This window comes from Artemia franciscana, chromosome 1 (genome assembly GCF_032884065.1).
Source record: "Artemia franciscana chromosome 1, ASM3288406v1, whole genome shotgun sequence".
In the NCBI taxonomy this organism is placed as follows: domain Eukaryota; kingdom Metazoa; phylum Arthropoda; class Branchiopoda; order Anostraca; family Artemiidae; genus Artemia; species Artemia franciscana.
Window position 1 is genome coordinate 50,903,088 of NC_088863.1, and position 17,934 is coordinate 50,921,021.

Consider the following 17,934-nt stretch of genomic DNA (forward strand, 5'->3'; position numbering starts at 1 on the left):
ATCTTGAGGTTTTTGTGCAAGTCAACATGGGATTTGTGTTTTATTTTGGTGAGAATAGAAAAAGCATAAAAGGCGTTTCTGACTTAAATTCCATACTTTACTCATTGTCAGACCTTTTGCCACTGTTGAAGAAGCAGTAAGCAAATTCAAGTGTTTTGGCTCCCTAGGTAGGCTAGTTTGCTTTATACAGGCATTTTAGCGAATATCTTACCTCATAATGACAATTTTAAAAAGCATTTTTTTTTGCTCCTGTATAATTAGAGCATATCTAAAATTTGAAGGATGTTTTTTACCAGACAGATAAAAGGTAAAATTCTAGTTGAGTTACTTCTTGCTATCTCAGAAAGAAGTTAGGTTAGGAAAATGAAACTTTCAGGGATGGGTCTATAGGCCAAAGTATATCCTGGGAAGGTATTTTAAAGTACCCACCTCCACTTCTTCTCCCTCTAGAGAGCCCTAAAATTTGACTCCATGACAGGTCTGTACCTATTCAAATTTTGACAAAACAACATTTTACCTTAATTTTCAGGTACCATTTTCTTTTTCTCTGCCTTTAGTTCTGAAAATTCAATTCCTTTTATTTGAGTAGTTGTATGTTTTAAGTAGTTTTAATGTTGATATCAACATTTTTTTTTTCAAAATTTAGGAAATGTTTTTTCATATCTTTAAAACCTATAAATTGGGATTGAGCAAAGTTGTTAAGCTGAGAACAACTTTGTTGTACTTCATTTCAGCAGAAGATTTATTTTGTAAGGTTTCACTTTTATAACACAGATAGCCTATTTTTGAAGGTCATCAAGGGTCAGGGCCCTCTAGAGCAAGAATGAGTAGAGATATGTACTTTGAAATTCCTTCCCAGGACATACTTTAGCCTGTAGACCCATTCCTTAAAGATTCATTTTCCTAACCTATCCCCTTTCAGTGATATTTCAGAGAAAATTTCAGTGATATTTATATCACTCACATATTTTTCATATTTTATATCACTTTATATTTCAGTGATATTTTTCAGAGAAAAATAATTCAAATTTTTTCTCAAAAGAAGCTTGATTTTTAAAAATAAATGTATGTTTAACAGAAAGCAACTGACATCATATGAAATCCAATAAAAAAAAATTCATGGAGAATAAATAATATCTGCCAAATATTTAACCTATAGTGAGGTGGCATAAAAGATTATTTCTAAATTTAGAAAACCCAGTGTTATGGCAACAACAGTATGGCAAATCAACAGGAATTGTCTTTTCACAACTAAAGCCAGAGAAAAAGAAACTGATAACCCAAAATTTCAGGACCATTTAGAGGGAAAAGAAATGGAGGTAGGTACTTCAAAATACTTTCCTGGGACATACTTCAGCCTGCAGACACATCCCTGAAAGTTTCATTTTCCTAACCTAACCTCTTTCAAAGATAGTCAAAAGTAGCCAAAGTAAAATTTTGCCCCTGCTTTATGTTAAAAATCCAGTTAAACAACAATCTCAATGAATACAGACTATATAACTAGGGAAAAGGGTAAAATTGGTGCAAACAGTATTACTGGCTTTCATATAAAGTGAATATACCACTTGATGCCTGTTTTAATGCTGTTTACATATATAATAATTGCTTTTACTGCAAATTCAGATTTAAACATTTTTTGGCCTCTTAAAAATGACCTAAATATGGGGTATAAAAAATCTGTAATAGATTAGAAACAAATTTGGGCTATATATTTGCACATCAGGGGGGGTGGGGGTAAAGCATAGCATATATTAAATAAGTAAACTAATCTTTGCTGTATTTTTTTATGTGTTTGTGCACATTGAATTTTAATGAGAAGAGAAATCACCAGTGCAACAGCACAAACATAAAAAAAATACACCAATGGTTAGTTTACGTATTTAATATATGCTATGCTTTACCCCCACCCCCTGATGTACAAATATATAGCCCAAATTTGTTTCTAAGCTATTACAGATTTGTAATAACCCCACATATAGGTCATTTTTAAGAGGTCAAAAAGTGCTTAAATCTGAATTTGTGGTAGAAGCAATTATTATATTTGTAAAGAGGATAAAAAAGGGCATGGAGTGGTATATTCACTTTATTTGAAAGCCAGTAATACTGTTTGCACCAATTTTACTGGGAAAAGAAGCCAATAATTTTTAGTTTTTAACTAACCTATAGGCTAATATAAAGTTACAAACCAACCTATAATTTTTAGTTTTTTCAACTAAAAATTATAGGTTGGTTTAGAAACTAGGCCTGTTAGATTTGGTAATATTAGAATAACTCACCAATGTGACAGCTGCCTTCCTGAGAATCAACGTTTTTAACAACATAAAAATTTTCTTCTCATTCCTTATTAAGCTTAGCCTATGCAAGATAGGCCTAGAACACCAAAAACCCTTTAAATCCTAAGGAATATGCATAAGATTACTTACAGGTCACTGAAAAGCTAAGATTATTTCCACTAGGCCTATTAACAATTTCCTTGTCTTTTCTTTAGACTAAACGATTTCATATTTCTAAATTTTTTGCCATTGAAGCGTTCGATTCGCAATTCTGTGTTGACTTTCTAGGTCAACTTTTTACTAAATAAAACGGCAGCAGAGAAAAAAGTCAACTTTTAAGTTGACTTTTTCGAGTCGATTCGAACGCAACTCAGAGCTCAACCAGTAAATTATTTCACGCAAAAACACTTTTTATGACAACCTGGATTGTCACTGTTTCACACAAAAACAGCGGTTGAGCTCAACGACACCGAGTGGTTGAGCTCAAACAGTCTCTTTGGTTGACTCAAAAAAAGTCTATAGGGTAAGTATGTAATTAGTGCCGAAAATATTTCTGATGGTGGAATATTTGAAAGGTTCAAACATGGATTCGGATTCAAATCTGGAAGATTTAGCGATTGCGTAGCTTAATTTAATTTGTGTGGCCAGAAGTATAATTGTAAGATTACAAATTGTGGTTTTCATTTGTCTTTTTATAGTCATTAAATTCAGGTTACCCTGGATGTCTTTCATTGTGTTATATTGTCGTAATGCTCAGCTGAAAAAGGAAAAATATTTTCATTGCATAGAATGGGAAAATTTCAGTAGGCTAATCATTTAAAAGTCTTAAATTAGCCAGGGAAGTGTTTATTCCACTAAAAAATCAACATCTATCTTTTTTCCCCCTTTAGCCTATATCCAGTTCCTGATTGCCATTTAAATTTCATTTTGTCTGTTACTCATTTCTTATCCATATTACTGAGGGATCATAGCTTAGCACTAGAAAAGTCATCGTTAAATATTGTGTGCTTAAGTATATATAGCTTGTTGCTACTTATTTTTCTGTGAGTGTAATGTCGTCTATTGAAATGTTTATTGACCCAGGCTACCTACAAAAAAACATAACACGAAACTTCCATACAACTTAATATAAAAATACTACATCTTCCTTCTCATAATAAAAGCAACATACTAAACTTCCAAAACGCTTTAACTTCAAGGGTGGTCCACTAAAGTCTTGGTTCGGTCCACTTCACTGAGTCTTTGGCCGCAGCTTTTCATACTTCTTTTCACTTCACTCCTTTTACAGGTTTAGCTTCAGGGGTCTTCTTACTGTTCGACCATAGCGCGTGCGTAGCTGCAATGGTGTTTCGCTGGTACCCTGGGGCTGAGATACGGTGGCCGTCTTCTTGGGGCTCGGGCTGGCCTGCTGACCGTCCCGCAGTGGCAATGGGGACATGAACAGGTCTGGCTGTGAAGCTGAAGGTGGTGACTCAATAGCCGTTTCTGTTGTTGGTGGTGCTGCTTCATCGCTTGTCTCACTGACTCGGCTCAAACCTTGCTGGCTTTGATGTGGACGGGCTGTGAGATGTTTACGGTTTCTCCTTAGCACGGAACCTTCGTTGGTACGCACCCGGTAGGATCGTGTCTGTCCTGCATGGGATAGCACAACAGCCTGACTCCATGGTCCGTCGGGTGTCTTCCGTACGTAAACCGCGTCTCCAGGGGTGAGTTGTTTCAGTGATCTAGCTGATTTGTCATGATACAGCTTTTGGCGTTTATGCATTTCAGTTCTTCGTCGAATGAACTGTGTGGTCGGAATGACTTTCTTCTTGAGGTGTTGTGAGGTGCACGGCAGGATGGATCTTAGCTGACGCGACATTAGGAGCTGGGCTGGTGATGCGAACCCGTCGACTTTTGTATTCCTATACTCTAGTATACCCAGGAAGGGGTCTTCTCCGTTTTCTGTCGCTTTCGTCATGATGTTTTTTGAGATTTGTACCGTCTTCTCGATCAGTCCGTTGGATCTTGGGTATCCTGGGCTGGACGTGGTTAGTGAGATTCCCCACGTCTTGGCAAAATCGGTGAATTCTCTCGATGTGAACTGAGGTCTGTTGTCTGACATTAGCTGAGACGGTATGCCGTGTCGGGCGAAATGGGCCTTGAGTTTCGTGATGACTGCACTGGATGAGGTCGTCGGAAGCCTTTCGATTTCGAAAAAACGGCTGTGGTAGTCGACGGTTACCAAGAAACTGGCGCTTTTCCATTCGAAGAGATCGGTCGCAACCTTTTGCCACGGCAGCGTCTCGATGTTGTGGTTAATCATCGGTTCCTTTGAATTACTTGGCATGTTGTTGGCGCATGTTTGGCACTTCGCTATGTACCGCTCGACGTCTGCGTTGAGTCCTGGCCAATATACCAGCATTCTGGCTCGTTGTTTCGTTTTCTCGATTTCGAGATGGGCTGCGTGTAACTGCTGCAGTGTAGCTGCCTGCATATTCTTGGGGATGATCAGCCTTTCTCCTTTGAGTAGGATGCCTTTTTCGACGGAGAATTCTTGCTGCAAGTTCCAGCATGCTAGGATGTTGGTTGGGCAGTCTTTTCTTGCACTCGGCCACCCCGCTTGGACCGTTTTGATTATGGTACTCAGTTCTGAATCCTTTGTTGTTTCCACCCGATCTCTTCGAGCTTCTGGTCACTGGCAGGTAGGTTTCGTACAACTTGATGTACGTAGACATCTAGACTTTCTTCCAGCGTTGGATCCGCATCGCCTAGGTGTAGGCGGGATAGAGCATCGGCTACAGGAATTTCTGAGCCGGGTCGGAACTTCAGGCTAAGGTCATAAGGTTGGAGCTGGAGCATTAATCTCTGTACTCGGGGTCGGGCCTTGTGGATAGGGTTTGCCATCACCGTTTCGAGTGGGCGTTGGTCAGTAGTAACTTCGACATGCCGGCCATAGAGATAATGGTGGAAATATTTGCAGCCAAATACGATGGCGTACAGCTCTTTTTCTAGCTGGGAATATTTCTGCTCTGTTTTGCTGAGCGATCTCGATGCGTACGCTGTGACTTTCCCCTCCGAGACCAGGTGTGCACCAAGTCCGTGGCTAGAGGCGTCAACTATGAGTTCCACGTTGTTACTCTTGTGGCTGAAGAACGGGGTGTTGGATACTATGGAGCTCTTCAAGTCTTCTAGGATTTGTGTGTGTTCCTCTTCCCTGATGAACGGGTCTGCTTTAGTCAGGTCACGGAGTTTTTTGTTCTTTGTTGAGAGACTTGGTATGTACTTGGCTAAGTAATTGATTATCCCAAGAAGTGTTTGGAGTTCTTCTCCGCATGATGGGCTTGGCATGTTGTTTATGGCACCGATCTTATCGGGGTCTGGCTGCATTCCTTCGGAGCTTATGACGTGTCCGAAGTACTTTACTCTGGATACTGAGAACTCGTACTTCTCTTCGTTGAATCGGATGCCCTTGACAAGGGCGCATTCCAATATTGCTGCTAGGCGTTCGTCGTGTTCTTCTTGGGTGTCGCCTTACACGATCATGTCGTCAATAATGATTTCGAATCCTTCTAGGCCTTTGAAAGCGTCATCCATTCGCCGCTGAAATTCATCTTGGGCTGAGATGATTCCGAAGGGCATTCGCTTGAAACAGTATCTCCCATAGATCGTGCTGAATGTCATGAGAAAAGAAGAGTCGTCAGACAGCAGAATGGACCAGTAACCGGATCGGGCATCAATTACCAGTTTATTTGGTTTGGGACAGGGATCAGTGATGTGACTGATAGGTCAGCTAGAATTGGCCCAACATTAAAAGGTTACCTAAAGAATTGTGGCACAGTAAGCAGGAAGGGTGTGCAAAAGCACAGGATGGCTGGACCCTAGCTTCCTATTGCAATTCCTGGCTAAAGGACCACCTGGTCCTTTACTGGGCTTCTGACTTAGCCATATAAGCTTTCTCTTAAACTTATTAAACATAAGTACAAATGAAGAAATGTCAGTAGGGTAGTTGTTCCTTTTCAATGAATTGTTGATGCATAGACAAGAGTGTGGGTCATGAGAGATGGCTGGTGAATGTTTTGCAAGGTTTAAAAATTTAGGCAATTGCTCAGGTTGGCAACTGAGCACAAAAGTAAAATTTTGTGAATGGTTTTTCTTTGTGACTGTTATACTTATGTAGGGTGTGTTCCAGGGACTTACTGTAGTAACCGAATGGTTACTATTTCCGTTCCTAGCGGGAAAATGGTTACTGCCCAACCCACTGGGAACGAGAATAGTTACTGCCGGCAGTGACCGCAGTAAGTGATTTTCTTACCGTGCTCAAAAGAATGGTTAGCGCAGTAAGTACATAATTCACCTTCTTCAACAAAAATCTCATTCAACAAAAAATAAATATGGACAAGAATGAAGTAATGGAATATGAATTTATTTGCTTGGAAGAAGGTGGGACAGTGATTTTGCAAAAGAAAGAGGGATCTGAGCCAGGTTAGTAAATCACCATATTTTGGGATCAACGTTAAAGGACACTCTGAGTAGTGGGCTATCTATTAGCAAGTAGGTTAAATCAATGAAAAACTTATTATTTAATTTAAAGATTTCCATGTTTTCTGGCATATCCAGGCATAATTATTACCTTAAATTGCCATTTGGAATCATTCTAAGGATTGACTTCTTCCAGGTAACATTGAGGCTCTATTAAATTGCCACATGGTAGCATTTTAAGCATTAACTCCTTTTAGGCTCTGTAAACAGGCCTAGGTGAAGTATTACAGATAAGTTGAGGATTTATGGGCTGCCAAATCATTATTCTGAGACTGTCTTTAATCCTATTGAAGAAGTAGGCTAGGGTAGACTATTCAGAGTCTATTCCAAAGGATGGTAATTTTATCCAGTAAAATTCTAGTTGATTGACTTCTTGCTATCACTGAAATGGGTTAGGTTAGGAAAATGAAACTTTCAGGGATGGGTCTACAGGCTAAAGTATGTCCTGGGAAGGTATTTCAAAGTACACATCTCTACTCATTCTTGCTCTAGAGGGCATTGACCTTTGATTGACCTCCAAAAATATTTATAGCTGAAGTTACATGTTTCCCATTGATTCTGCCAATCTATCCCTCAACCTTTAACTCCCTGTTAATTGAAGCAACTGTAAACAAAGCAAGAATGGGGGAAAAGGTAACAGGTGACAGAATACATTGGAACTACATAATTTTGGCTATATATTTGCACTTTAGGCAGGTTGGAGGTAAATTATAGTATAGAAATGCATGCTTTTCCCTTGTGTATGTAGGCTAAGTAGAAGGTCACTTGTACCTGATTCTGTCTGTGTTGTTTTTAGTTGGGTGGGAAACATCCAAAGAAAGTTTCCTTTGAAAAGGGAAGGTGAGAATGCCCAAAAGTGAGATTGAATTTGTCAAAGCTTGGAGGTTTGCCCCTTCATTCTGTTTAAAGGAAAATGGATTCATAATTGAAGCTTTGTTCATTTCAATCTTAAGGGTGACCTATATTTGTGACAATTCATTAAATGGTTGTAAAGGGGTAACTTTTGTTTATTCATTTGTCTTCTTTGTTTTCTAATAATTTTTTTAATCTTTAAATTGATATCCATTTCTTACAAATTTTTATTGATACCAGAGGTTTTTTTTGCAAGTTTTCACCTACTTTGTAATCCCTGGTCTCACAATTACATTTAAATTTACTGAAGCTAGGAAACATAGAGCTACTATCTATTTAAAGAAAATCAATGGATATAAGTAGGTTTTATTGTATTTAAGCCCTAGGGCCATGGCAATTAAAGAAGATTAACTTTAAAATACTGGACATTAAATAAGCATGATAGTCACAAAGAAAAACAAATAACAAAATTATACTTCTGTGTTCAGTTGCCAACCTGAGCAACAGTCATAAATTTTTTAAATCTTGCAGAACATTCACCCCAATTACATTCACAAGCTATCTCTCATGACCCACACTCTTTTCCATACATCCACATTTCAGGGAAATAGAAGGACCATCATGCTGGTATTCTTCATTTTTACTTATGTTTAATGGGTTTGAAAGAAAGTTTCTATGGCTAAGTCAGTAGGCCAGTAAAGGACCTGGTGGTCCTTTAGCCAGGTAGTGCAATAGGAAGCTAGGGACCAGTCAGCCTATGCTCTTGCATGCCCTTCCTTCTTACTGTCCCTAGATTTCCATCTGTAGTCATTTAAAGTTAGGCCAATTCTAGCTGAGGTTAGTCATATCACCAACCCCTATCCAAAACAAAATAAACTGACAATGCCAGGAATTAAACCTGTACCACTTGGACAAAGCATTCCAGTCCAGAGTGCCTACCACTTAGCAAGGAACACAAATTTGACCAGAGAATAATAAGTATTTTTAAAAAAGTAGAACATTGAAAAAAAACTTGCTATAATTGTCCCACTACTATCCTGTAAATGCTATAGGCCCATTTTATTTAGACAAATCAATTTAAGACAGGTATCAACAAAACTCCATCAGGGATTGTATATGCTTAAGATACAATCAAGCTATTTGAATGCTTAGTTATGTGATATTCTAGTCTTCAAATAATAAAAAAAAAGAAAAAGTATATGATCTATTTATTTTTCACCAGCTCATTTGAGCAAAATCATTTGTGACAGCCAAATGCCCATGGTTGGCTTAGAACCTCTCTAAATGCTATGAAACAGAAGGAATAAAAAAAATTATACTAATCAGCATTAAACTGTCCCTTAAATTTAAACACGTGCATTTAATTCGAAAATGACGCTACTGCTAGTCAGCTTACTGTGCCGTTCCCACTGGCTCTATCGCAGTTAGAAATGGGCAGTTACCGCGCAGTTACTGCAGTTACTGAAAAACCGTCAGCTGGAACACACCCGTAATGTCAAGTATTTTATAGTTAATCTTTATAGTTTTGTTTTAATTGCAATGGCCCTAGGACTTTAGTGTAATTAAACCAACTTACATCCATCCATTTTCTTCAAACAGACAGGAGTTCTATGTTCCCTAGCTTCAATAAATTTATATGCAATTTTGAGACCAAGGGTTACAAAGTAGGTCAAAACTTGCAAATGGAACTGTGGTGCAATTAATTAATTTGTAAGGAATGTATATCAATTTAAAGAATTAAAAAAAAAAATAGAATTCAAACAAGACAAATAAATAAACAAAAGTATCCCTTTACAATCATTTAATGAATTGTCACAAATGTAGGTCACTCTTAAGATTGAAATGAACAAAGCTTCAATTATGAATCTGTTTTCTTTCAACAGACTGAAGGGGCAAACCTCCAAGCTTTGATAAATTCAATCTCACTTTTGGGCTCTTTTCAATGGGAACTTTCTTTGGATTTTTTTTTTTCTTTGGACCCCACTCCTTCTCCCTCTAGAGGGCTCTGACCTTTGATGACCTTTAAAAACATGTGTATTATAAAACTGAAACCTTGCAAGATAGATCTTCTGCTTAATTGAAGCATAACGAAATTGTTTTCAGCTTCATAACTTTGCTCAATCCCATTTTATACTGTTTTAAAGATATGCAAATACATTTCCTAAATTTTGAAAAAAAACATTGATATGGCTCAAAATTCTACTCAAATAACAGGAATTGCATTTTCAGAAGTAAAGGTAGACAGAAGCAACTAGTAACTGAAAATTAAGGCGAAATGTTTTTTTTGTCAAAATTTCAATAGATATAGACCTGTCATGTAGGCAAATTTCAGGGCCTTCTAGAGGGAGAAGGGGTGGGGGTGGGTACATTAAAATACCTTCCCAGTACATACTTTAGCCTGTAGACCCATCCCTGAAAGTTTCACTTTCCTAACCTAAACCCTTTCTAAGATAGCAAGAAGTCAATTAGCTACAATTTTACCCTTATTTTTTCTAACTAAACAATGTTTGATGTGTTCTAAGCCAAAAGTGGACCTGTAGGCCTATTGAAGAAATTATTGTAAAAAAAGAGATTCTTTATAATTTATATAATAATTATAGCTAATACATTCTACATGCAGCCCTACTTTACTTTACACTCAACCTTCCTAGTATAGAAATATATTCTGAAATTACATATTTTACATTGATTCTTCCAATCAATCCCTCAACCCTAGTTCCTGTTAATTGAAGCAACTGTGAAAAAACAAGAACTGGAAAAAATAACAGGTGGCACAGTACCCTGGAAATATATAATTTGGGCTATATATTTGCACATTAGACAGGTTGGGGGTAATTTTTTTGTTCTTCATATTTTTGACATACAACTAAAGCGAACATGCCACTGACACATTTTTATGCTCTTTACAAATATAATAATTGCTTCTATTGTAAATTCAAATTTAAATACTATTTGACTTAACCTAAATAATTTTGGCACTGACAAAACATAGTAAATTATTTTGTCAAAAACAACCAAATATGCATACTTTAGTTGAAAATTCAACACCAAGAAAGAAGAAAACAGCAAAATATTGTTAAATTTATTTATCAACTTGATTGTGGATAATCAGTGCTTTTGGATTATATGACATTTAAAAAAAATGGATTTATGATGAAACAGTAAGTTTGAGACCAATGTTTTAAAGTTTGAGACCAATGTGTTAATTCTTTTTATGCCCAAAAACTGAAATATTTGGTCATTTTCAAAAGCTCAAAAGTGCATAAATTTGAATTTGCAAAAGAAGCAATTATTATATTCATAAAGAACATAAAAAAGCAAGTGGTATATTCACTTTATTTGTAAGTCAAATATATGAACAACAAAAAAATTACCAATTATTAGTATAGTGCCACATGATTTTTCCCCTGGGTACATAGACTAAGTGGAAGGTCACTTGTACCTGATGCTGTTTCTACTGTTTTTAGTTGGATAGAAAAACAAAACAAAGAAAGTTCCTTTTGAAAAGAAAAGAGCCCAAAATTGAGATTGAATTGTCAAAGTTTGGAGGTTTGCCCCTTCATTCTGTTTAAAGAAAACAGATTCATAATTGAAGCTTTGTTCATTTCAATCTTAGAGGTAACCTATGTTTGTGACACTTCATTAAATGTTTGTAAAGGGATACTTTTATTTATTAATTTGTCTTGTCTGTTTTCTACAAGATTGTTTTTTAATCTTTAAATTGATATGTATTTCTTACAAATTAATTAGTCATACCAGAGTTCCATTTATGAGTTTTTGACCTACTTTTTAATCCCAGGTCTCAAAATTTCATATAAAATTTGTTGAAGCTAGGACACATAGAATTACTGTCTGTTTAAAGAAAATAGATAGACAAAAGTAGGTTTTATTACACTAAAGCCCTAGGGTCATGGCAATTAAAACAAAACAATGAAGATTAACTTTAAATTACTTGACATCACATAATTATAACAGTCACAAAGAAAAACAAATCACAAAACTTTACTTCTCTGCTCAGTTGCCAACCTGAACAATTGTCCTAAATTTTTAAATCTTGCAAAATATTCACCCCCACTACATCCACCAGCCATCACTCATGACCCCCACTCTTGTTTATACATCAACAATTCAGGGAAAAGGAAGGACTGAAAAGGAAGTGCAATCGGAATATAGGGCCCAGGCATCCTATGCTTTTGCATGCCCTTCCTGCTTACTGTCCCCAGATTGCTCTAGGTACTCATTTAAATTTTGGCCAATTCTTGCTTAGTTTAGAGAGTCTTATCACTGACCCCTTTCCCAAACCAAATACACTGGCAATGCCAGTAATTAAACCTGTGCTCCTTAGACAGAAGATTCTCAGCCCAAATTACCAACCACTTAGCAATGAACACAAATATGACCAGAAAACTACAATTACTTGAAAAAAGAAAATAAAAATCAAGTCATAGTTGCGAGGATGCCTTGCTGCCATTTTCTGTACTGTCCTATAAACAATATATATTTTATTTTGACAAATTAATTTTAAGACAGATATCAACAAAACTCCATCAGGGATTGTATTTACTTAAGATACAACCAGCAATATTAACGCTTAGTTTTGTGATATTCTAGTCTTGAAATAATAAAAAAAAGAAGAATTATATGTTCTATTTCTTTTCTACCAGCTCATTTGAGCAAAATCATTTGTGACAGCAATATGCTTATGGTTGGCTTAAAATCTCTCTAAATGCTTTAAAATAGAAGGAACTTACAAATATACTGATGAGAAAGAAGAATATTACCATAACTCTCTAAACTTGGTACTGTTTAAGACAATTTTTTAGCAAAGCAAATGCAAAACTTTAATGCTGTCCTCTAAAAAAAAAAGAAAAAAGATTAAAATGTATAAGATGTATTTTGATATAAGATACTTCAGAGAGTTTTAACCAAATCTAGGAATTAAAGGGCAAGGCATTCCTACCCAATTTTTACAAAAGGAGAAGCTTGATTAAAAAAAATATATATCTTTAACAGAAAGCAAGTGACATTAATGAAAAATAATCAAAACAAAATTCACTGAGATTAAAGAATATCAGCCATATATTTATCCTATAGCATGGTGGCATAAAAGATTGTTTCTCAAGTTAGAAAAACCCAGTTTTACAGCGTAAAGTTCTACTCAATAACAGGAACTGTAATTTAAGAACTAAGGCCAGAGAAAAAGAAACTGAAAATTATGGTAATATGTTGTTTTTTCACAGTTTCAAAAGATAGAGACATGTCATGTAGGCAAATTTTAGGACCCTCTATAGGGAGATGGAGTGGAGATAGGTACTTTGCAATAGCTTTCTGGGACATACTTTAGCCAGTAGACACATCCCTGAAAGTTTCATTTTCGAATCTAACCTCTTTCCAAGACAACCAAAAGCAGCTAAAGTAGAATTTCATGTCATTCTACTTTTTCCAACTAAAAGATATACTGTAGTTTAGATGCCAAGCCTTTTTGATATGGTAATAAAAATATTGTTTGATGTTTTTCTATTTTAGTTTGATATGGTAATAATAAATCTCATTAATGTAACCTTCAAGCCCTGGGAATAAGAGAAGGATATAAACAGTAGCCTAGCCTGGGAAAAAAAATTCAAGATAACATTTTAGAAACAGGATTTATTTCTGATAATTGGATTCACAAAACTCAATTAGGCTATGTTCAAAGGTACAAAGAAGTTCCTAAACTTCTTGATTGGTCAGAATGAACCTAAGATAGGCCTAAGTACTGTTCTATCATTAATGCAATCTTCAAGCCCTGAAAATAAGAAAAGGGTATACATAGTAGCCTAGCCTGGGAATAAAATTCAAGATTGCATTTTTGAAACTAAATTTGTTTCTGATAATTGGATTCAGCAAACTCAACTAGCTACTTTCCTAGGCACAAAGAAGTCCCTGCACTGAAATTCTACCTCATGGCTCGTAAAGGAATATGTCCAAACTCTAAAACAATGCCCTGCCAGAAAAAAAAGTGAAGCACCCAACTAAACTACCTTTTTAGAGTTACTGAGGATTACAACCAACCTACTCAAAGGTGATTTAAAACTATTTCTTCTTAAAAAAGCGTATGCATTAAAAAAACTTTAAGGATTTAGCTTATTACTTGTAAGGATTTTGCTCAGAGCTTGAAATAATTTCAAGCTAAAAATCCTTTCACCCTTCAAGGAACAGGTTTAAGTATTTGGCCATTATGACCAAATCCTTAAAGGATTTTTCCAAAATCCTATGCGTGTGAACTTAGCATTAGCATAAAACTTTTATGATGGCTAACACACAAAAGTTTGAAGACTATGAGCCTTTATGTAGGGAAGAGAATGGAATTGCAATTGTTCAAAGAACCAGTGATGGTAAACAATCTTATTTTGACCTTAGATTAATTTTCAATAAAAAATTCATTGGTAAAGTTCAAGCATTAGTGTGATCTGCTGGGCATATCTAGAGAAGCTTGGTTGATCAAGTTTCTTGGGGATAAAGTCTTCAGGCCTTGCTCTAGGAAGCTTCTAATTAAATTCCTGTAATCCTTGGACAGTTGCTAGCCTGTTCAAAGTCAATGGTAAATTGTTTTGTAGAGATGGCTTAGCCTAGAGTGAGTAATACGCCTAATTGTCAAGAAAAAATTTATATAGTTCAAAGAAAGCTTAGTTCAATCCCACTTGACAGAAAGAAACACTGTGTTACTCTGGAAGCTGTTTTAAAACATGCGTTGATAATTACTTAAGCTAGCCTTGGCTAGACTGAGTCCTGTAATTCATTGAAGTGCTTCAAAAACTTTGCAGTTTATTGGTAGCCTACAACAACTTTTTAATATTAATTTATACATACATTTGAGCCCTAGCAAAGTTTTTAGTAGGCTACTCCAGGCTTGAAAACCTGAGCTTAGGAGTTTAAGGCCTGGTGTTGCTGTTATTTTGGTTGGGACAATGGTCAATGGTCAAAGGGTCAATGGTGTGACTCTGTAAGCTTAGCCACAGTACACCTAGCTATAATGATTAGTCTACCTAGAGAAATTTAGAGGAAAAACTTAAGAAGAATCAAATGGTTTTAGCCCCAGCCATATATTGCACTACCAGCTAAAGACATTGAATCAGGAGATCATTTGCTGTGTAATGCTGACTATGGTCAGTATACAATTTACTCTTTTTTAAGTAGGCCTAAATAAATGAAACAATTAAGTTGTAGTGGAGGAATTTCTTGCTACATTAGAAAATAGGGTTAAAACTAGTATGCAATTACGCAAATAATGTAAAACTCAAACCCTCATGTATTGCTATCAAAATAGGAATTGAGAAGAATTGCATACATCAATGCATAACAAAAATCTAAGCTATGCATCAATATGGTTATGAGGTACTTGTCTGTTATTCAGAACACACTCAATAAGCAAAGTTAGGTTCTTTTGTGAAACAAACTATGATGCAGTTACATTTAAATTAAATATTTATATATATAGGTGGTTAGGTATTTGATATAATGTACCCCCCCCCTTCCCCTAATATGCAAATATATAGCCCGTTTTTATATTTGGATTATGACATTTTGCCTTTTTCTTTATCAAATAAATATAATACAGAATTTGAAGAACAGACAGAGAAGTTGAACAAATAGGCAGAATAATAAATGCGTTTTTATTCCCTTCAATGCGTGTGTCAATAGAAAAGCCAGGGATTTACTGTTTTCATTCCCTGGAAATTAGGTTTAAATTTCGTTAAATCATAATTTAGGTACCCGGCTTCTGCGAATACTTCTTTACCATCTTTGTCTTGAACTAACATTGCGGCCGAATAAATTACATTTTCCTAAGCATGAATAATTGAAATAAATTCTGTGTCTATAACTGCTTTGGCCATAATTACAGAGAAAATTAGATAATTAATTAATAGAGGTGGAATTAGTAACTAATAAAATATTTTTAAAAACTATTTAAGCGCGACCTTAACACCCCGGGAAGGATTGGATGGGGTCCTTAGGAAATTTTTAGCATGAATAATAAGTTGTTCTTACTTTGTCGGATAAATTATCCGACAATAATTTCAAAAGGTCTTTTATTTGAGTAGAATTACAAGTCTTCCTTACAATCCTAATTGAACAAAGTAGATTCGATGCCAAATGTAAATGCCTGTTAGGTATCGCAAGTTATAGCTGTATTAATGACTTTTTTTAGCTAAAAGTTAATTTGTTCGATGCCACTAAATTTATTTAATAGCAAAAAAACGAACCAAGAATATGCCCAAAAGGAATATGGGAATGATAATTAAAAAAATTATTGTATAAGCAAATTGGAACAAGTTTGGTTTCGACCACAATTCACGAGGACGCTCGTTGTCACTTGATTATTTGTAATTTATTATTATTTTTTTTGTTTAAGGCTAATGATGAACTTTAATTGACTATTGTTTGATGGTTATCTCTATAGGCCTTTATGTTTTGCAATATTTTAATCTTACGTTAGATAAGAGCAGCGACTCCTGTAGGGCAAGTGTTAGTTATAGTGGTGTTAATAAGCTTTTACGTTAAGGAATTATTTTTGCGGTAGAATATGTTAACAAAACAGTTGCACTTTTATGATTATTCTTGTTAGAAAAAATAATTCAGGACCTACTTGCAATATTGAGCGCTTTTTGACAAAGCAGGCCAATTTTTCAAATTTTGTCTTAGCAGACTTCCTGAAAAGTATTTTCTTTAGGGGTATTTTATTACGGGGTGGTTTCTTGGCGATAAAAATTAATTTTTTTAATATAGTTTTAAAATATAATTTTTTTTTGAATTATCTCGATTTTTCAATAAAAAACTATTTTTATTTTACCCCAGGCTAATAGATTGCTTATTAACAATCTAATTTATCTGGTTTTTTGACAACTCGGCCTGATGGTGTTGTTACTTTTTCTTCAGTTGACTCAGTTTTTTTCTTTGGCTTCGCTAGCGATATTAAGTCAAATTTTTTATATTGTTTCTTAAGGAATTTCTGACGTTTTAGTTGCGCCATTTTAGCTTGGGCAGTGGCACTATGTGGTCTTGTCCCTTCTGAGTCCTTGAGCTTATCTGCATCTGATTCATTGTCAGTATCTGAGGAACTAGTACTTGTAGAATTAGTTTCTGGTTCATTTGAAGAAGAAGTTTGAGATTTAGGTGTCGACCCTGCTTGTCCTTCATAAATTTCTTCTCCTCGCGAAGTAGAGGGTTTACTGATTGACTCGTCTTGTTGATTTCTTGGTTCGGGAGAATTGAAGGATTCTTGGGAACTTTGGGAGGATTCAAATGTTTTCTTGGGGTGCCTCCATTGCTTGAAAGCCATATCCTCGGGGGGATGAGGAATTGATTGCATCATGGTTTCCTTCCAAGAAACCCAGTCCTTTGGTTTTGCTTTTGATATTGTTATGTTGTGATACTGTTGTTCACCCGTGCCGGACTAGCATTAAATGTACTTTGTCTAGTCTTAATCGGATCATTAATAAGATCCATTGCTTCTCGTAATGTTTGTCTTTGGGGCTGATTGACCCTTTCTGACTCTATGTCCCCAGGAGTCTGTATAGCCATATTTAATTCACCGTGTAACGATAAAAGTATGTCTATTGGTGTGACAGGGTGTACCAAATTGTCGGGGAAACGTTTTGGAGAATAAAGGGATGATATTCTATCTGGGAAAAATTGTGTCTATGGAAAAATCGTATAGTCTAATGCTTCTCACTCCTCATTTGAAGATGAGTCGGTTTTCCTCCGTCTCTGCGTGACGGGGGTACTCTTTTGGGCTTAACCATATTTGTCATCATTAGAAATTCATTAAATTTCTCCTCATCACTACTATTCTCAAAATATCCTTGTTTAAAATTAAAAGGTTTAAGCTCATTTAGTCTAGAGCGAGGTGGTTCATTTTCGTCTTCCGAGGTATTCGATGTTGAAGGTTGAGGGGTCCATGCTTCTGTGAATCTTGCCCTTTTTATACGACTAACATGCGTTTTATAGATTTTTCCCGTTTTTGGTTTTAATAGTTTAAATGTAACGTTATTATCATTTTTTAATTATTCTGTAGGGTCTGATATATCGATCAGAGAGCTTTTTGCAGTCCGATTTGTTTTCATTTTTTAATTAAATGCAATCTCCTACTTGAAAATCGAGTTCAACTTTGACATTTTGGATATTTTTGGCCTGTTGTTTCATTTTTGATTTTTCTATTTCTTGTTTGACAAGTTTATAAATTTTTCTCATTCTATTGATAAATTCTTGCTTATAATCTTCAGAGTCATTATAGTCTTGTCTTGACTCT

At 35.7% G+C, this 17,934-nt stretch overlaps 1 protein-coding gene across 1 annotated transcript; it reads right to left on the reverse strand.

The window, feature by feature from the left end:
- Positions 1-16,497: 16,497 nt before the first annotated feature.
- Positions 16,498-16,965, reverse strand: LOC136033211 (uncharacterized). Its single transcript, XM_065713959.1, has one exon. It carries the CDS (start codon positions 16,963-16,965, stop codon positions 16,498-16,500), a length of 468 nt encoding a protein of 155 aa, XP_065570031.1.
- Between the last annotated feature and the right edge of the window lie 969 nt (positions 16,966-17,934).

Excerpts from the sequence above, each read along its gene's own strand:
- LOC136033211 (XM_065713959.1), bottom strand. The coding sequence starts at position 16,965 with ATGGCTTTCAAGCAATGGAGGCACCCCAAGAAAACATTTGAATCCTCC.